This window comes from Chelon labrosus (genome assembly GCF_963514085.1).
Source record: "Chelon labrosus genome assembly, chromosome: 23".
NCBI lineage: Eukaryota > Metazoa > Chordata > Actinopteri > Mugiliformes > Mugilidae > Chelon > Chelon labrosus.
In genome coordinates, this window is record NC_140356.1 from 16,614,372 (window position 1) to 16,635,671 (window position 21,300).

At 43.1% G+C, this 21,300-nt stretch overlaps 1 protein-coding gene across 4 annotated transcripts in view; it reads left to right on the forward strand.

Annotated features, from left to right (window-relative positions):
- The first annotated feature begins 12,873 nt into the window (after window positions 1-12,873).
- Window positions 12,874-21,300, forward strand: part of ppp1r12a (protein phosphatase 1, regulatory subunit 12A) — a 45,812-nt gene continuing 37,385 nt past the window's right edge. For all 4 annotated transcript variants that reach the window (XM_084573439.1, XM_084573441.1, XM_084573442.1 and 1 more), the window contains exon 1: window positions 12,874-13,170. In XM_084573439.1, coding sequence (XP_084429565.1) covers window positions 12,934-13,170 — 237 coding nt within the window. In that variant the 5' untranslated portion in view covers window positions 12,874-12,933. The remainder of the gene's footprint in view (window positions 13,171-21,300) is intronic.

Genomic DNA, 21,300 nt, shown 5'->3' on the forward strand with positions numbered 1-21,300 from the left:
AGCGGAGGAGAAGCCCGGCCGACTAGAGCCAGGCTTTGGCCAAACTCATCATGCACATGAGAGCAACACACGACACTGATGACTTCACTGAGCTGAAATAGGGCCTCCATCCATCAGTGGCCTGGAAAAGGCTTGTTATGAAAGATAGGATTTCCTTGAGTTCTTCTGCTTTTCTTTTTTTGTGCTCCCTTTTTTAAAAAAAAAAACATTAGTTGTGGAACTGCTGCAAAGTTCCCCTTTAATACAAAGCGAAAGGAGAAATGAACAGGAAATGCAACATCACAGTGGCAACAAGAGATGCAGAAGTAGTCTTTTGTAAGTCGCGCTTACCTAATCGTGAAATATGTTAATTTAGACACTTCATCATGCCTAAATAAAGTGCATTCTACTGCAGCTGCTGTCTTTTATGTTTCAGCAAGCAAAAGCAATTTTTTTCCATCATTGCTTTTGCGAAAGGGTCAAGAACCACTTTATAAACACAAAAGCCAAAATGGATTCCCCCCCCCCCATCCCTTCAACCCCATCATTTCGGAGGCTTTTTCCCAGGTGAGCTCCGGGGCCTGGAGAGCGATGCGCCGGGCGTGTGCGGGCGAGCTCTTCACCCTTTCCCCACGAGGCTCCGATCTACGAGCCATCTGCTGTTATCTGGGGAATGTTCTCCGCACACTTCATGGACATATATGTACCAGCGCTTTGACGTCTTTGCTATTTTTAGCGCCCGCCCGCCGTTGGAGGTTGTTATGATGATGTCACGCAGGCCTTAAAAATAAATCAGATTGTTTATCTTGGATTACACTTCCTGACTGCTCTTCACGTTGTGTTTGTTTGTATTTGTTCCACTGTCAGACGGGATTCTTTGTGCGGCTTCAGTTCAAGGACTTGTTTTGCCTGTCTTACATCTTCATTGAGCGCTTCGCCTTGATGTTCATTTCTATTCTGACTTCAAAGGGGTGATAATTAAAGGAACAGTTCAACATTTTGGGAAATACTTTTTGATACCATTCTCACATTTATTTGCTAAATGGGTTTCACAACGTAGGTTAAATACTCACTGTAGCTCTAGACAGTAGCCACGTACCTTAGCTAATTTTATTAGATAAATATGTAACGCTTGTCTGGTGTGCTTTTGCTAATATACAGACTGTAGCTCTAGCCAGAAGCCACTTAGCTTAAATATAATCATTTAGCTTAGCTTACCTAAACTACAATACTTACTGTGGCCAGTAGCCAAGTAGCTTAATATGTCAAGTTAGCTTAGCTTACCTAAACTACTATACTTACTCTAGGCAGTAGCCATTAAGCTTAAATATGTTGAGTTAGCTTAGCTTACTTGAACCACAATACTAACTCTAGCCAGTAGCCACTTCGCTTAAATATGTTAACTAGCTCACCTAAACTACTATACAGACTGTAGCTCTAGCCAGTAGCAACTTAGCTTAAATGTGTCAAGTTAGCTTAATTTACCTAAACTACTATACTGTATACTGTAGTTCTAGCCGGTATCTGTGTGGCTTAAATATGTAAAGTTAGCTAAGCCTACTGATTTTATTTTTTTAGCCTAGCTTAGCTGACATACTTAGTGTAGCTCTAGCTAAAATAATTTAGCCCCTTAAAAGTCAGAACTTGATGTTTTGACCTGTTACTTCAGTACAGATGAATAAAAAGTATGGTAATTAGTTTATAAGAGCTTGGTGGACTGATTTTGTTAACTCGAGACAGCAATCAACCTGGGAACCCATCAGCTAACGTCTGATAGACTTTGGAGGCAACGGCCAGTGGATGGTTGGATAAGAGATAACAATATCCGGGGAAAAGACTATTTGTTCTGTGTTCCTGGCATTGTTTAAAGTCTGACTAGCAACTTGAGATGTGTCAGTGGAGTTGGAGTTTTGGTGGAAATGACAAACGTTAGGTTTTAGCTGTACAACCTGGACTGCTAACCGAAACCAGAAAGCTTCCAAAATCTCATCTTTTGCCTTCAGATTCTGCAAACTCGTGGATAAAAATGTGGATGTGGATATCTTTTTATAGACACAGCTACAGACTAAATTTTCCCTCAACTTCCAGTCTTTATGCTAAGCTAAGCTATAATTTATGTTCACATTGGACGAGTGGTGTCCAATAAGTGTACCAAAGTGGTTTGACTGAGGGCATTGTCCTGTTTCCTGTTTGCAACTGGAAGATCTTGGTGAGATGAAGTCAACCTCGAGGTGTTTTGAGATATGAAGGAGATTCAAACTGGCAATATCATCCTCTGCTCCGATACAGGTTGGAGCAGACTGGGGCTGCTGAAAGTCACCACACACGATGATCAGCGTCAGTCATCACCTTGTCAGTTATAACACGGCCACACCTTGCTGCGAGGCCCATGCCTAACAGATAACACAGCTCATTCAAACAGTACAGTATAGGTCACTGCGATAGAAACGCCACAGTTCCCTAAAACGCCCAGCTCAGTGTGTCTTGAGTCCAAGATGCACTTAATTTTCATTCTTCTGGACGTACTGTGGACACACGGGAAATGAGGTTTGTAAAAACTGGCACTAAAAAGTGCCTTGACCCAATTTGTGGTGCACTCTAAATTTAAACTACTTCACAGAGGAGCAGTTCACTAATCAGGCTCCCGTCTCTGAAACATAAAACTAAATCTGTTTGCATTTGCACATTAGGAAAATTAAAAGAAACGAATGACTGATTTTTCTCATCTCCGTCTCTGCTGTTTCACATCCATCAAAAAAAAAACAAGGTATAAGGTCACAAAAATACACATAATTTTAATGTTACTGTTAAAAATCCAGCCCGACAGCACTGCTTTAAAACGTGCATCAGCTTTGCTTCATTTGAGGAGCAGTTAACTGCCCCAGTATGTGAGTTATCCATATCTTTTTTTCCCTGCAACCTTTATTCTAGCTGCAGAACGTGGTGCTGATAATGCTGTCAGATGGCTGCATAAAGGGTAATAATCATATGTGGGTGGCTTCAGTGCAGCTGAGTAGCACAAGTAACACTTATCTATTTTAAGCCGCAGCTTGAGGGCTTCCTTTGTGAAGTGTGTGCATGGAACTTAACTGAACATCATTGCATTACAACAGGGGAGAGTTAAAAGCTGTATTTTTTAATGCAGGGAAAAAATTTTACGACATTAAAGTGAGTGCCTTTAAGAAATAGAATTCATGCTTTCAAAGACTTCCCTGGATTGGAGGTTGATTCTGAGACAAACTTGAACATGATTGATGCTAGTCATAAGAAACACTTTAGCCAACAGATATCTTATGTAGACTTTAGGAATACCAAGGTCACAGGAGATCAGCACGGCAAGGAAAGGAGATATATGACACCTGTTAATTGAAAGATGAACCTCCCCAACATGTGAAGCAGAGTCCCTTGAAGTTCCGTCTCTGACAAATGAGATGATCTGTGGCCTTTGACCTCGGAGAATGCGCTCACCGGGCTCTCAAACCCTGACTGGTTGAGTTTAGATCCCAGCGTGTAAATGGCATTTAAACCCGATAGCGCCGGGGCTTTAAAGCCTGAACGCGGCTCAGTTTTTCCGCTCACGCTCCTTTTTATGAAGGTGGATGGAAATAATGAGTGCAGAGGGTTTTTCGACGGCTAAATCAAGAACGCTAAAACAGGCTAACCTAAGCCTTGACATGAGAGATAAGTGAGGCCAATGGAAATCTAGTTGTATGAGGAACCTTTTTGAGGAAACTAATACTGTATAGTAGCTCCTCAATTAAATCTCTCTCTTGATACTGACATTGTTGAATAACTTAAGTCTTTTCTTGATCTGACAAACACTAAATGTTGTCCATTATTGCCATCACATACAATAATACAACTAAGTCTTTCTAATGAGGTTCTTTGATAGAAGGAGTCAACTTTTGAAGAGCAAGCACGTTTCTTTGTCAGCGTAACCTCCTCCAGCATTTACATATTCAGTCGAGTGGCCATGAAGCATACAGATCTCTTTTTGGACCTCGAAAAACTGGTCCACAGCAGCAGTGGCGTCAGCATTAGTGTCAAAATGGTGACCACCACTTCTTCTTCTTCTTCTTGAATTCAGCATTGCACATCTTCACCATGCTTTAAGACGATGTCGTGAATTAAAACAAAGGTTTTTCATTTTTGCATAGTAACCTAAAGAGAGGTGGTTAGCACTGAAGCTTCACAGCAAGAAGGTTCTGGGTTCTAATCCATCGGCCGTTGCATCTTCTCCGTGCGTCTGTGTGGGTGGGGTTCTCTCCGGGTACTCCGGCTTTTTCCCACGTTAGGTCAATTGGTGATTCTAAATTGGTCGTGGGTGTGGATACAGAAAATACCGAAAGAGAATATAAGTCATCACAACTAATCTCCTTCTGACCCAGGCCACAAATATATTAGTCGTAGTAGAATTATCATCCAATTTTAGGATGTTTTAAGTCACTGTTTTGTTTCAGTCTCTCCCCTACTTGCAGTAGAAATCTCTTAACTTGGTAGCGAACATTGTTGAACGTTGAGCTGCTGTATATCCAGATATTTCCTTCAGGATTTGACGGAGACCAGAGCACAGCTGGAATGAGTATGATTATTGAACTTTATTTTATAGTTGTCAGGAAAACAAAATATTTTAAAGAATTGTTTAAACGTTTCCTGTGACTAACTTTGCGTGTTGACTCTTGATTTTGACTCACATCTCTTTCCTTAGAATCGCTTTAGAAGAGACTCACACCGCGGCTAGCACGGACCTTAAGAAACATTAGAAGAGTAATAACTCAGCGTGCACGTGGGCACAGGAGGACTGTCTAAACAGACTTGGAAAAGAGATGTGAAGCCACCCTTTAATGCAGCTGCCGCTTGGTCATTTGTAATGTAGCAATCTGTTTCCTCGCAGCCTCCTCCACAGTCATCGGGATATAAAACATTCTCATCTTCATCTAGCTGGACCGGTATATTTATTTCTGACAGCAGAAATTGATGATCTCTTTTTCCATGGCTTGCTTGCTTGGCCGGAATGATTCATCGTAGCTTTTAGCGGTAACCCATTACAGGCTTTGCCACAGCTCCAGATTTTGGACCTATTATTAGCCTCTTTTCTCTAGGAAACAGGGTCACTCAAATAGCCTTGTCTTATTAGACTGTCACTACTCATTTGGCCTTAAAGAAACATCCATTGCGGACTTACACGTGTCTGCATCATACACTTTTCATCTGCAGATGCCTGACTTAATGCAGTCACTGTGGACGTGAACCGGTGTTAGCACGATGAAACCTCCATTGTTATCATGCCAGTGTAATAGTCTGGGATTGAAAGAGGAGAATCAAATGATGCTCTGGGTGTACAGCCCCTGCTAAGTGAAAGCGGCTGCCCTATTTACGTCCAGGGTTAGTGCTCAGCTGTCGTCTGCAGCCAGATCACCTCATGGACTCTCCCCGACCCTGCACCATCCTCCCTGCCATGCCCCTAACCCCAGATTTGGATGCAGGATGCTCTTGCTGAGATGTTAAGGTGAAGCCAATTATTTTATCCAGCTCGTATTTTCGACAGGCTTCCATCGTGATCACATGCGCAGCAAGACATCTGTCGGATCTCCAAGAGAAGTTGCAACACATCCTCGTCTGTGCATTTCAATCCTGACCCAAAACTGAAATGTGTATTAATCATTCAGTGCAATGCTTAACCTATTTGATTCAAAAGAGTAAGGGACCTGGAGTGGCTTTACAATGCACTGTGTCTGGATAAGCACACCCAGACACAAGCATGTAAAGCAACACGTCTGGCAGCTGACCACAGGCTAGATCAGGTTACTATTATTATTTTTCTTGATGTAAGTCTTCTGAAACCGTCTGGCCGCCCTCAGTCACCCAACCCCTCTTCATTTTTTAGGCCAATTGGTTTCTGTTCATCGCCGCCTGACACATGATTGGCCTTGGACAGAGTCTGCGTTCTCATTCCCTAAATACTTCGACAGTGGGTGACATCGGACGCGAAGTTCCACAAATAGTTAACACGCAGCGAAGTGGACACTGGCTCCACTCCATTGCCCGATGTCACGCCGACGGCTATGGACATTACAAGGAAGAGTATTTTTGTATTTCATTGTCTGCTGAGCCTCAGACTCTCGCCTGATACCACAGGCCAGGACAAGCTTTTCACCCCACCGGCTGACTAATTGAGAGGGTCGGAGGGTCTGAGCAAGAGCATTTCTCAGCATCACTTTTTAGAAGTCCTGTGATAACATCAAAGCACGACTATTTCTATCTGCTTGATAAAGCTGCTGGCTGGGCCCGCAAGTTGGGGAAGGAGATGAGTGTGTCAGTGTCGCAGGCGCCAACAACAGGCTTTGGGTGACATGGGAGCATGGGAGCGCTGTGTCTGGGTTCTCTCAGATGGGACTGGGTTGTCCACACTTCACCAGCCACTACTCTGTGAGTGCTGCTCGTCTGGGTCACCTGCACTGACATGCTGGCAGCTATGACTGGATGCAGTTACTGTACGGGCAACAAAAAAAAAAAGAAAGAAAAGAAAATAGGTGTTTTCCATGTCTGATCTCACTGGTGTGGGTTTAGGAGGGCTTAGATCATAGTCAAGACTGACTCACGAGATATTAAACTAAATTATTGCAGAGAAAATCAATATCGAAAGTGATAGTTCATCATGCTGGCCAAAAGAAAAAAGGTTGTTGCTTTCTTGGGTTCAGTGATATCATTAGCATATCTGGTAAATGTACTGGTTTTATGGGCTTTGAGCAAACACTGCAGACATAAAAAATGCTAACCACGTCACATATTGGCTTAACGTGTGTTATGCCTTGTTTGTTGAGTCGGTACAAAAACTGAAGCGCTTTACGGAGCCAAGAGCAATGTTTCCACTTGTGTCCAGTGTTTATGCTAAGCTAAGATAGCTATCTGCTGGCCATTGTTGAAATTGCAATTAAGTAAATGTGGCCAGTTACTTCTCCTTCACACGCAACAGTGTGTCCCTTTTCTATAGATTTCTTGCTAATCCAACACTCCTCGCTAGCAGCAATAACTACTGGCCTTGCTAGCTAGCAACCCAGAAGGGCAAAACTTAAAACAATGTGTGTTGACCATACAACAAATTAAACATTATGGAAAATGATGCTGTTAGAGTCCAAGATCTGTTCAAAAAACTCTACTCTAAGCTAAGCTAAGCTAAGCTAACTAGCTGCTGTCTATTGTAGAAAATGCAATAAAACAACTCAAATACTCTGTTATCTTTGTTTTTAGCTTGTTTCTTACTGCAAATCACCTCTCTAACAACAACAAGAGCCAACTAGCAAAAGGGACCCAACCCAGAAAGGTATACAGGCTAACAGTGTGCGTAGAATATCTACTAAATCACCTGTTTATGACAAATTATGTATTTATATTCCAAGATCCTCTCATAAAACTCCGAGTAAGAAAGAAAATGAGTGAGAATGTGTATTTCCCCAAATATCAATAAAGGATTACCCCACATTAGTTTAGATTATGTATCCTGAATGCTGAATGCTGGGAAAGTACACTCACACGTGTACATACACAGACCCAGACAAACAACCCTCGTCCCCTGTCCTCTCCAGCTGCCTTTCCAGAACACTTGACTTGCACACCTCATCTGGTTTCACAAACCACACAGGAGAACAGTCCCTTCGGAAATACTCAATTAAAGCGGTAAACAAGGGCTTCCTCTCAGGGATCAGTCATAGGTGCCCGAGAGCTCTGACACCGAGAGCACGCCTAGAATGACGTGACCTTTAGGTCTGTCGTTGGGTTTTAATCAGCTCGCCCGTGCACGTCTCAGTGGCTGGAGACAAACAGTAGTGAGAGTGCGCCAGTGTAATTTTGTGGTATTGATACACTTGAGTCACTCCCAGACACTTTTATCCTCTCAAGGAACAGGAACAGCACCAAACAGTCATAGGAGATCAAAGTGAAGGGTAATGAAAGACGGGAGTTTGCCTGACACATATACTGCAAGACAGCCCTAATACTTAAACCTGCCAGTTAAATGTCATGCTCACCCAATTTTCTATCCATATAATTTATTTGATGTTGAATCCTATGCCATCCATGAGTAATTTCCCCCACGATTTCACGATAAACATATGTAATGTAAGGCTGGAGCTCTTTACTATCTCCTCTAAATCAAGCCATACCGTGCTGACCTAACTGAGGTAAATACAGCTGCAGAGGGGGTTACAACAGGATGCATAAACAGGATGCAGTCAAGATATTTAAATGGCGTTAAGTGGAGAATGTGGATATACGTTAAAGAGTTTCCAGTCCTTCGGTGCAACAAGAGGCCCCCCTCTTATGTAAAGATGTAGTTGAGATTGTAGATGTTTTTTTTGCAGGGTGTAGCAGCCAAATGGACAGAGCACCTATAGGAAATATTCAAACACAAATTGCTGACGATCTATTTCCACATTACATTTTCAAGTGAGGCTCAAAGGAATAAATGAGGTGTATAGAATAAAAAATCTAATTTAAAAGCAGCTCATTTGATCTAATAGTTGGAGCTCAATTTTGCCCTGTATTGAAATATACAGTATAAAAGGTCCATATTTATTTGGACACTGAAACGTTTCTTTGGGTTATTTTAGTCATTTATCAGTTTCCAAATGCAAATGTCAAACTTAAAATCAGCTGAAGAACTGTTGTATCCCCAGATGATGATGAAATAATGAAGGTATATGGCACATCTGTCCATGATTCAGCTTCTGAGACCCTGAAAACAGGGGACTGTGGATGGTATTGGTTGTAATTCCTACGCTTTTCCTGATTATTAAGCCCATGGAGTATGTTTTAGTCCAAAACATACACCGATCAGCCACGATATTAAGACCACTGACAGGTAAACAACATCGACCATCTTGTGACAATTCAGTGTTCTGCTGGGAAACTTTTGGACCTGGCATTCATTGGTGTGGATGTTACTTAGACATGTCGCACCCACTTAGACCAGACCAGACACCCTCATCCCCCCATAGCAATGACACTCCTTGATGGCAGCAGCCATCCCCAGCAGGATGCAGCCTGACACAGGCACACACACAAAAACACTTTAGGAACAACTAAAAAAACATGAAGAACATGAAGGTGTTGACCTGGCCTCCAAATTCACTAGATCCCAAACTGGTCAAGTATCTGTGGGATGATCCACAGAGGCCCCTCCCCTCAAACGCCCCCACTAATATCATTCTGTTGCCAGACATCACAGAACACCCTCAGAAGACCCATGTCCATTCTCTGATGAGTCACGACTGTTTTGGAGGCACAATATTACACAATATTAGGAAGGTGGTCATAATGTTATGCCTGATTAGTGTATATGAACCTAACTGTATGTTATCTTTTACACAACTGTTGAAAAGGAACATTAGTTAGTATTTTAACACTATCACATACCCAGGATCTTGTTTCAACATGTTGATTCTGAATTGCAAAATGAATTGCCTCACTTGAAACAAACATTCGAAGAACATTAACCAACACTTTTAGATAAGCACAGCTTTTCGCTGTTTGCGCCGCAAGCATTAACACTGCGTGGAATCCTTAAACTCACTTGTGTATCAACAGTGATACACAAACACCTACAGGCCTGCTCCTCAAAGCATGGACGCGGCCCACATGGCTCGCCTTGCACCGACAGTCACTTTAAGGTCAGCTCTCGTCTCCAAACATCATCTCGCTTCCCTCCAGCCCTCCCGATATCAGCACGCCGAAGCCGCTGGCCAACGACTTCCTGACACTGACGCTGTTGGTGTTCCACATCCCTATGACTCAGTAAAACCACACTAATTTTCCACGACATTTTTGCAACATTAGGATTCAGCATCAGCTGAGCTGCTTGCCCTCTCTGCTCCTTAACCTCTGCGCAGAGCAGCTCAGTTGCTGCGTTTGCAGACAGTAAATTACTTTAATCTGTCTACATTTAGTGTCACCAAACTGAAGAGTGGTCCTGAAATGAGAAAATGGGGAGGGTGGTGGCGTGACTTTACACAATGGCTCATGGTCGCAGTTGTGTAAATGTTTTGGATCATGATTTTGCTCGAACAGATTGTTATTCAGGATGTCAGCTTCAGGTTTAGAAGGTGGGTGGTATCTAATCATGTTTTTAAAACGTCTTCAAACTGAAAAATAACATCATTATCATGTGTAATGACACCTCAGTGTAAAAAAAAAAGTATCTGCATGGTTTGAACTCACCACTTGCATATGAGAAAGCAATGCCGCACCCCCTGCTGAGTACACATGAGCGTCTGCCAACAATAACACATGACGTGCCAAAAAAAAAAAAAAAAAAAAAAATACTTTATGCTTGGCCACCTTGTTTTTACTCCAGGTTGAGCTGGACCACCCTGGTGCTGGAGTCCACTACACGCTCCCACCACTTCAAGTGTCACCCGTCCAATCATCGCAGGTTTCTTTTGTGGAGCGACGTGTTTTCATTAGATGGAATTCAAACATGTAACGCAGACGGAACTGCTGCCTCACTAATGCATTCATGTGGCGAAGAAAAGGGAAATACCTTCAAAATAAACAAAGTGACACTTCCTGAAAAGTTAATTGTTTTTTCTTATTTTTAAGACGGGGTTAACGCCATCAAGTTTGGCTTTCATTATCTACCAGTCTATCCACTCCTGTCTATTCACTGAGTGCAGCAGCATGCACAATGCTGGATGGAGAGAAGGAAAACTTCCCCAGGGCGGCAGATTTGGCAGGGAATGGGTACAGGATTAGCAGTTGGCGAGCGCGCGGACGGAAACCTATGAATTCCATTTTAACTTTTGCAGGCCGATTTGGTAACTTATAATTATTTAATCTGCATGTCTTTCCTCTCTTTATCATGTCTTTTGTGTGGCGTTCCAGTTCCGTAAAACCAACGTTCCTTATGTTGTCACTTAATCTCCAAAATGCTAGCTATACTATAGTATATTTTTAAGCTTTCTTAACTTTATCTCAGAGATTTGAAATAAATAAACTAGAAAAAAGCAACAACAACTGTATCCTTGTTTTCTTTTTTAACATAATACAGATAAAGGGCTCAGTTTATTCAATTATTATATACTTTTCTAATAGACTGTGGCCTCTAAAATGAATGTCTGTTTAGTTTTCTTGGCAAAATTATGCAAAACAATAGTTCAAATTCCAAGTAATGTAGTTGAAGTCCATAAAATTAAAGTGCAGAAGCATGCATAGTGCTGAATGGAGCCAAGGACAGCTTGCCAAAGGTTGCAGACTTCCGTGTTGACACAGGATTATCTCTTTAGTATAGTTTTCCGATTTCTTAAAACACAACATGCCATATAATGTCTCTAAGCTCGCTCCGTATACCTGGATTAAAATATTTCATTTGGGAAAATGTTTTGTTTATGTGCATAGTTTTCCTTTCTGTATCATTTCTTTTGCATAGCTTTCCAGTTTTGTGAAACATGCTACAGCATATATTGTCCCTATATTGACCCTTTGTCCCCAATTTGCACGACACACCAAAATGTAATTCGTGTAAAATATATCAATTCATTTCAGTAAATATTATTTGAATGCTTTGTTAACTCTGCCTTGGAGATTTGAAATAAATAATAACAACAGCAACAATAATTATATCTCGGGCTTGCAACGCAATACAAATGGAGGGTTTATTAAATTATGTGCTTTTCTTGTAGACTGTGGCCTCTAAAATTAATGTCTGCTTAGCTAACATGGCAAAATGAAACAAATCTTCTTTTTTAAAGATGGGGACATGCTCTTCGTTTTTTTGCATAGTTTATATCCACCATGTTCCAAGTAATGTAATTAGAGTCCATAAAAACAAAGCATGGACAGTGCTGGATGGGGCAAAGGACAACTTCCTCTTTAATGTAGTTCTGCAATTTCTAAAAATGTCATATAATGTCCTTGAGGCCTCAGTTTGTACCTGCGATGTACCTGTTTATTTTTGTTTATATAAAATGAATTAAATTAAATTCTCTCTTAACTTGATTTTATAGAAAGACAACGGTACTATATCCTTTATTTTTTAACATTATGCACATTAAACTGTTGCTTTACACGGTTCCAGGTGTGTCTCTATGCCACAGGGGTCAAACATACGGCCCATGGACCAAAAGCGGGCCGCCAGAGGGTCTAATCTGGCTCGCAGCATGAATTCCTGTGTGAAAGTGTGAAAATTACATGAAAGACTGCAATTTTTCCCTAATTTGTCCACTGTTTTAGTAAGAGAAGTGGACAGAAGACAACACTGAGACCCAGGACTAAACAGCAGACAGAAAAGTGCCCAAATTGCACTTATTTTTCTTAAGAAATTTCATTTTTTCTCTTAATGGACAGTTTATTAAACGTAAACTAGTCTCCTAATTTACTTGTTCATCTTTGCACTAAAACAAATGGAAGAATTTGGAGTTGTTGTTACTTATAGGTTATTATTCTGTTATCTTAACTGGTCCGGCCCGCTTGAGATCAAACTGGACCTGAACTAAAGTGACTTTGACACCCCTGCTTTATGCTAAATTAAATTGAGCAGAGATGGAAAAAGTCCTGGCTACTGTACGTAACAGCGGCTCTCTAAGAAAGTTCCTGTGAGCCAGATGAAAGTTATGTAATATTTTTCAAGCACTCTTGTCTTATTTGGTGTTCACAGCCTATAAAGGATTACCCTGCTCACTCTCCCCTCATAATCTGCTGATGATGACGTTATACTGCAGCTCCTGCGCTCCAGTTCTCGCGAGATTACGGGAAAACAACCCAGACGCCCTCTCTCGCTCAGTTCTCCCGTGCTGCTGCTGCTGCTCCTCCTCCTCCTCCACCACCACCGCCGCCGCCACCTCCTCCTCCTCCTCCTCCTCCCCAGCCCTCCCTTCCCACGCCCCAGTGCGCTGTGGGATAGTGGCACTATAAAGTATATCCTCTCTCGGAGAAAGATAAGAAGCCCGAGACAGGAGGGGGATGAAGATGGCGGACGCCAAGCAGAAGAGGAATGAGCAGTTAAAGCGGTGGCTGGGCTCGGAAACGGACCAGGAGCCTCCCGTTCTGAAGAAGAAGAAGACGAAGGTGAAGTTCGACGATGGCGCCGTGTTTCTGGCCGCCTGCTCGAGCGGCGATACCGAGGAGGTGCTGCGAATGCTTGACCGGGGCGCTGACATCAACTACGCCAATGTGGACGGTCTCACCGCTCTCCACCAGGTTCGTGTTGGCCTCGCTGCTGTGTGTCCCGTGTCGTTTGTGTGTGGGGTTTTCTGCTAGCGACCGCTCGCCCTGGAACACCTGTCAAATGGAAGCCATTCTCATCCCGTTGTTTACCTACCTAGCACACCCGTCCTTTTCGACGCAGAGTAGGGATGAACCCCCCTCCTCCTCCTCCTCCTCCTTCTTCCCTTGGCTCCTTACTGAGCTCGGCTATCCAGCGAGCACCGCTACCTTCTCCCCCCCTTCTCTCACACACACAGTTTACAAAGCAAATTTAACAAAAGGCAACAAACTTTCAGGACTAATTGTGCTTTTCTTTCCCCCCCCTCCATTCGGCTTTACTGGCTGTTATTCCCAGTCTGCTGGTGCAGTCTAATTGCTGTGCTGCTGCATTTCAGTTTGAAACGTTGGCTCGTTTTTTTTTTTTTTTTTTTGTGTGTGTGTGTTGTAAATTACATTTCGAGCTTAAACTGCAATTTCGAGTTTAATGATCGAGTGCTATTAGAAATTAAAACAGAAATGTTGCAACTCTGTCCGGATAAAATGACTTAAGTGTGGAAGGCTATTACCTGGCTAGCAGTAAAAGTCGTTTTGTTGATGATCAGACTATGGCTACTCTCTGGAGAAAAAAAAAAAAGGAGCAGGAGCTAGCTTAGTGACAACGTCATTCGGTTACAGGCTAACGTTGCGATTACATTACTGTTAACTTTATGCTCTTTGGTGTAAAATTTAACAGTATTAAATACGTTAGCTCAAACATCTATAAGGTAGCAAGTGACTGCTGTGCAGTGTTAGCCAAGCGAAATGTAAGCTAACGCTACGTTAGCATGCTAAGCTGACTGTCGGTAGCTGTTTTGGGGTTCAGCCAAGGTTAATTCATTCGCTTGCTGGCGTTGTAAACGGCGTTATCGGTAACGTTTGGCGTCCAAGTTTGGCGTTACGCTGTTTGCGGTGTGTGGGTTTACCCCCGAAACGTGTGCGGGTGGTTGATTAATTCTTTGTTTGGCCCGAATATCAGCAGTGCCAGGCTAACTTATTTTGCCCGCTAACACAGCTAGCTGCGTTCGCTAGCTTCTGCCACAGCAAAAAAAAAATGCTGCAAATGGCACCTCGTTTTGGCTGTCGTTAGTCGGTGCTACATTATGTATGAGGCCATTTCAAAGCAAACAGGGCGAAATGATGTATTCAGGCTTTATTAAAATAAAATAAAATTTTTAAAAAAGTCCAGGATTCGGCGATTAAACGAATATATACATAGCTTGCTGGTGCCGTTAGCACAGAGTAGGTTATTTCCAGCTTGAATCCAGTGATGTGTGCAAACGTAGTTAAAGTCTGGATTTGGAAATGTTTATTTGTAATGTGGGCACAAGTCTGTGTAGTTTGTGGATTCATTTAGGCCGGGCTTTTGCTCCATTCATTCTGCACTGCACTCCACATCCAACTCCTCTGTCTATCTTGTAAACAAGAATCTGATCAGATTGTTATTTCTGAAGTTGCCTGCATGTAGAGTGAGTGTAGTGTGTTGGCACTGGCTTTCTCCGCAATAATCCCTGGTTTGTTTTTTCGACCCGGGAATTTGTAGTCGGGCTCTCGGTTGGAGAATCAGAGTTCCTGTTATTGCTGGTGGCATTTGCTGTTTTGCTCATTACCTCATTCTGCTAGCGTTTAAGATACAGGATTAAATGATGTAAGGATTAACAGAAGAATTCGCGTTAAAAGTTTTACACGAGCATAGAACTCCAGTGATGTCACCCCATTACTCACATCCACCTGTCTAGTCTTAGTAATCCCAAGTACTGATATGTGCAGTGCATCACCTTGTTATGTGATATTGTTGTTGTTTACACATGTACACAGATTGAACGTTTTCTGCCTTAGAGCACTAGTTTTATCTTTTACATGCATATTTTGTTAACGGTGTTTTAAAGTGAACCTTTTTTTGTGTGTGTGTGTGCTTGTGGTCTACTATAATTAATTCCTGAATTAGCATGCCCCTCCTGTGCGAACTCATCGGGTGGAAACGTTTTTTTTTTTTTTGGGCTGATGTCCAGAGATGAGCTAGATTGAGGAAAGAATTTGCTCTACCGCTATCCAGATCTAACCTTCTCTGGAGACGAGAAGCTGCTGTTAGCGATGTCACAGGTCGCCATCGGATTCCTGGTTTTTGGGGGATCGTACGAAGAAGTCGAGGAAGGGTGATATAGGGATTTATGTTTGAAGTTCTAGTCCCAGGTCGAGCTGTGTTGTTGTGTAGTCGGAGTCACCTGTTGTCTTTGTCGACGTCTTTGTCATGCTTTTCCTATTGAGACAAAAACTCAAAAAGGATAACTATTCTGGTGAAAGGCTGACCTCTGCCTTTGTTGTGAAGTGTGTCATGTTGTTACACGAGCGCTCCCTGCTCGCAGGGTGCAGCAACATCACTCCCTTTGCTGGTGACCGGTGCAGGGTTATAAATACCTCTGCCACAAGTTCTCCTAACTGGGTTTCAGGAGATGATACTAAGTTTGGGTATGACTCAGAGTCTGTAGCTCTGCTTTGTAGTGCAGCCCTAGAATAATCTCACATTTAGGCTGGAGGTTGTCTCACTGTATGAGTAACGGGCCTTCTGTCGCTTTAAAAATCATTAACTGGTGAAGATCCCGTAAACATATTCCTAATGAAGGCCCTCTTGTACACATGGACGTTGTTAGTGCCGTATCACGATCTGTGATTATAGACGAAGATGTGCAAGAACACCAGAGCAGAGAGGAGAGTCGGACTTAGTTTTTGTAGTTTTACATATTTTTCTTTTGATGTGATTTATTGAGAGAGATCAGATCAGCCAAAACGCAGACCGCAGGTGGATGGCAAAGAGGATGTAGAAGTGAGTGAGGGGTCCGGTAGGCGAGCGAGATTCCAGATACAGTCGGCTAAATGCGTCTCGGAGCGTAGCATTCCAAGTCCCGTCGTCCTAGTCTGTGCATTCCTCACATGGCGGTCGCTGGAAACCATAGCAAAGGGAGAGCAGAGAAGACATTCCTCAGCTGTCACCTAAACCCCTCCCCTCTAGTCGTTCCCTCTCTGGCTTGCCTTTCTCCTATACCATGCCAAGGCCCAGCTGACTGTTGCCCACTGAGCTCCATCAAGGCAATTAGGGTGGAGGTAACCGGGGCTTGTCGCTTCACGCAAAGGAAATCTCCACGCTGACCTACACCTGAACTTTTTCTCCAGCGTTCACAGCCTTCACTGATCCCTGGGACCGAGGCGACGGGACTCGGCTCAGCTTAACGTGGCATTACAATGCCTGCGCTCTGTTGACATTACACACCCTCATTATGGCCCTGAAGTCTATGAACATTATCTTGCGCCGTCTCCATGACAACGACTCAGGAGGTTGCTAGTCACTTGTGTTGGTGGATTTGCATGGACAGAGTGGGAGTTGCATAACAGGCGGAGAGAGTCTCTGGCAGCGCTGGGCGGTTTGAAATGAGAATCAACCTCATGAATCTGTAATGGAACAATCGCAGAGCATGTGGTGGAAGGCGATGAGGTGGCCGCGTTTCTTTTCTCGCATCAGTCATATTAGCGCGTTACATAATTGCCGTGGATCTCGCCGCAGCCCCGACTCCCGAGATTCTCAGCTGTGCCTGGGCCCTGCAGTTGGCCGGCGAGAGCAGCAAAACATGCCTTTGACACATCCCTGCCCTCCTGGTAAAAGCAGCGCGGCATCCTCTTACAGACCCCGAGCCTGCCGTCTTTCTGGCTGAAGGAGAAAATCCCGTCATCTCTTTGCCGAGCAGAACATATGTGCATCACATTGCGTTATAGATCTTCCCCGTTGATCTCACCTGTTCTGCTCGGCCGCGCAATAAACGCACCGGTTAGTGGCTTACCAAGAGTGACTTAATCCACAAAAATCTGTCAGGGCTCCAGCTTGATGATTTGTCCTGGATAATAACTTCCAGATCTGATGACTGTTAGATGAAGATTCCATATTTTGAGGATGAGGCGTTATGAACGGAGCTGTTTTTAGCTGTTCCAACACCTTGTGTGGTTTTGTGAGGGTGTCCAGCGTTGCGGCCTAAAAGCTGCTTAGAAAAAGGAGCCAGGATGACAAAGCAAAACTTGTTTGCATTAACGTTTAATTAAGAAATCTGTAAAGAATTGTGTTTAAATGACTGCCTGATACGCACGGTCATTAAACAACCTACGTGGCGTGTTTTCAGGCCGCTTTAGGAAGGAGATGCGCACACTTTTCTAATTGCACATTTGTTGAAAAGCATGATTACGTACATCTTTACTTGTTGCTGCTTTTCATTTAATATTTTGGTCACAGTTTGTGTGTTTTCAAGCTTTTATGTCAACTATGAATGACATTCTGCAGATATGAATAACTGGTGGCAGATTCATACGAGCGTAGCGGTTGCTTAAGAGTACCTGGCACAAGGTGGATTTTACGGCTGCTAGTTAAAGGGTTATTGGCAATACAATAAGCTTCAAAGTCAACATAATACATATTTCCACTTGTAAAATGTTCGGTTTAATAGTACGTGAATGTTTTGTTGCTTTTTTTTTTTTTATGCTGATGCACTCTGGTATTTGGTTCAGTAACAGGATCTCTGTTGCCAGCAGTTACTGCACATTCAAGCCGTCTGCCCGTTTTAGAAGAAGTCTGCTTTCAGATCACTTTTCTTGCAAAAAGGTCTGCACGAGGCTTTCTGCTTCTTTGTTATGGTTGAAGGGCCGTCTTACAGTAGCAACTCGCAAGCCACTCGTGCATCTCTAACTTAATGCTGAATACATTAAGATTTAACTTAATAATTCATGGACTAGACAGTCGAGATTTTATTGTTCTTTGTCTAGCTCGAGTAGTCAACTCCCTGCACTGTTATTTTCCTTTTTAGTTCCCATTTATGCATAAATCCGATGAAAGTAAAGTACAGTAGAGGAAATATTATTGCGCCATAAGATTACTAAGCATATGAGGCAAAATGGGTCTTGCAGAATTAAACTGTAACCTGAAACAGATGGTAGGAGACACATCAGGCACCAATGAGTGGCATCAGTTGGTGCTGTAGATGCACAAATATGAGCTAATCACTTCTTATATATATAACTAAAGGTCATCGAACGCTGGATTCCGGTCTGGAGTGCATCACTATAGCGCTATTGTAACCTCGCTCTGCTTGATGACTGTTAATTTTAGAACCGGAGCCCAGCAACATGTGTATTTTACCTGCGTATAATTGGCAGGTCTGTCCTTGTCAAGCTGGCCTGGCTCGCCGTTTCATTCAGCGCCTCTACCAACCCCATAATCAGCAGCAGGAAGTCCTCGCAGTGTTTGCGCGCCAATGCTTCGCAACATGCTGACTGTGACACGTCAGTGCCGTTGCCTCGCACACTGTCAACTTAACGTGTCTTGACTTTTAAAGCTGAAACGCATGAATCTGAAGTATTTAATTCGCATTATAATATAAAGAAAACCCATTGTGTAGAAGTGATCTCCTTATCTTTACGTGGGATTGCACCGTAGAGTCCATCTAAATCCGGAAACATACAGTTGATTCCGGTCTGGATGAATCCCTTGCATCCCGAATCTCTTAGAGGGGAATGAAGTGCTCCACGTCTCCACCATAGTATCAGGAAGGAAGGAAGGAAGGAAGGAAGGGGTTTCTGTGAAGTATTTGCGAAGAGCATTGCTACAGGTTGGAACTGGTTCACCTGGGGTCATAACGAGAATTCCTCAGCCGACTCAACCTGCTGCCACGCACGGGGAGCAGCGCTGACTAGACGGCAGGACGCGGACCTGACCTTGCTCTTAAAAAGTGTAATCATGTTGCACAGGATGTTTTTATATCGTGTTCTCTTCTGTTTTGATGAAACAAGCTGTGGATTACACACATTAGATCTCGACCGAGCAGTTTGTTGATGATAAATAACGTGCAAGTTTAATTACCTGATATGTTTGTGTTACATGTACTGGTAAAGGATCCTGTCAGGTGCTTTAACGGATTAATAACCACCACTTTCTTTTTGGTCTCCCCTCGGCTTTTTCAAGCTGCTCGTAGTATTGAGCTGCTGTGAAATGTTTGTGGGATGACTTCAGCTTGTTTTTTTTTTTGTTTTTTCTTTTCCCCCACCCTGTGGCACAGAGTGCCTGTCTTCTCCTTAAGCCAGGTCTTCTAGCAGCACATCCCGCTTGTTGTTTGCTCGGCTGCAGTCACATGCCCCACGCTGAGTGTTTTTTTATGAGCTGTTTTTGAAGTGAAAACACCTGGACCAAGAGACCGTGAATTCCTCATTGTCTTATAGAACAAGCGAGTACAATTAAGGGCAGACAGTGCATGTCCATTTGTTGTCTGTGGAAGGGTGAGGTTGCATTCTTTCCGTTTACTCTCAAAATGGCTGCATCTCCTGGCTGCTGCTGGCAAAATGAGGAAAACAAGTAAAAAATTTTATAACGCGTAACCTGACTTTGTGTCGTGTTGAAAATTAGATCCTGACAGTTTCAGTTGGCATAACAAAATCATTTTTCAGGCTTGTATTCATGCATATAAATTGCGAGACTCTCCTCATTTTGTGCTTGATTGGCATTGATTTTCGTCAGTGCTGATCCACCGCTGCGGTTTGCCGCGATGCTACCCCATTAGCGCTGTTGTGAGTAAGCGCATGTGGATGATACTCTTCCTGCAGACAAATGGCAGAGTCAGTAAATGTGCCTGGACCTTGACAGTCTAAGTGCTTTGGCTCGTGATTCAAATGGACTTACATAAGTGCGTCCTCTGTGTGTGTGTGTGTGCGCTCGGAGCTCATGATGTTGTGATGTTGTATTAGTACTTTTTTTTATTTTTTTCCCCCCCTCATATTACTGAAATACAAAATGCTCCATATTAAATGTCCCTCAGTGGACAAATGGAAAGAGCAGGCCTGCATTGATGTTAGCATTTCTTTCTAGTGTTATACTTAATACTGTCAACACATTTGACATGATGTTACTACTGATGTTACACAAGACAGATGCCGTTTAGAGGTTAGCTCAAACTGCTTCCAGTATACGTTTTACAAAATTGCAAAAGTGATAAAAAAACAAAAGGTCACTGCTGTTTTATTTCCATGTTTTACAGAGCGTAAATGTTAGGTCACTGAGCCCAATCAAGCCGAGACGTTAATAGACTGTTAAATTAATAATTAATGAACCGAAACCACTCGGTGCTGCTGCACGGCAAAATAAAAATACATTAAAGGTCAGAGCTAAGACCCAAGTTATGATCCTTTGCATCTAGACCAGTTTTATAGCAGTTTATAGATGTTATGTCTTTTAACAATAGGAACCACTGGCTGTAATATCGTTCAGCGTTTATTAGTTGAGGACTGGATTAATTAGTCCCAGTCAACTGATAACATTATTTGTCTCCGAGGGATCAGCCGGTTCATATTTAAGAGGCTGATATTAATCATTTATGCGGCTAGCTGTCAATTAAAATTTGCATCCATGCCCCGTTTTTTTTTTTTTTTTTGCTGCGTGCGTTTTCAGGCCCAGACGTTAAGGGTAGAAATGGGCGGCGTTATTGCTCATCTGTCCTTACTGGGGTGGTGACGGTAGGAGGGGGGGGGGGGGGGGGGGGGGGGGATCTGGGTGTTGGGAGATTTCAGGCCGGAGAGAGGAACAGGAAGTGACTGTTTATTTTTCTCATTTCCTCTTTGAGGCTCCACTAGCGAGCCTGCTCCTTCCACTCCCTCTGCTTTTATCACTGACACCGGCCCAACGTAGACACACATGTACACGCATGTATGCACACAGCACAGTTCACTCCTGGGTGAAGTCTTACCTGTGGACCACGGTGCATGCATTTTCTTTGTCTAGTGTGCAAAAGTGAATATTATAGTTTTGTTTTAGACTATTTTGTTTGTGTATGTGTGTGTATAGGAATTGGGCTCTTTGCTGGCAGTGGGTGTAAATTGATAAAATGCCCAGACGGCGAATCCGGCCCCGTGCTATCATGCTAGCATTTGACCTCTTGGGTTCGGGGCTTGTTGGTATTAGGGGGTGACATAGTGCTAGTATGTTGGGGGGGAAGAGTGCAGGGTCGTACCGCGGCCCATGCTCAATGCCTCTTTAGACGCCAGCCTGTCAGTGACTGCTGACTG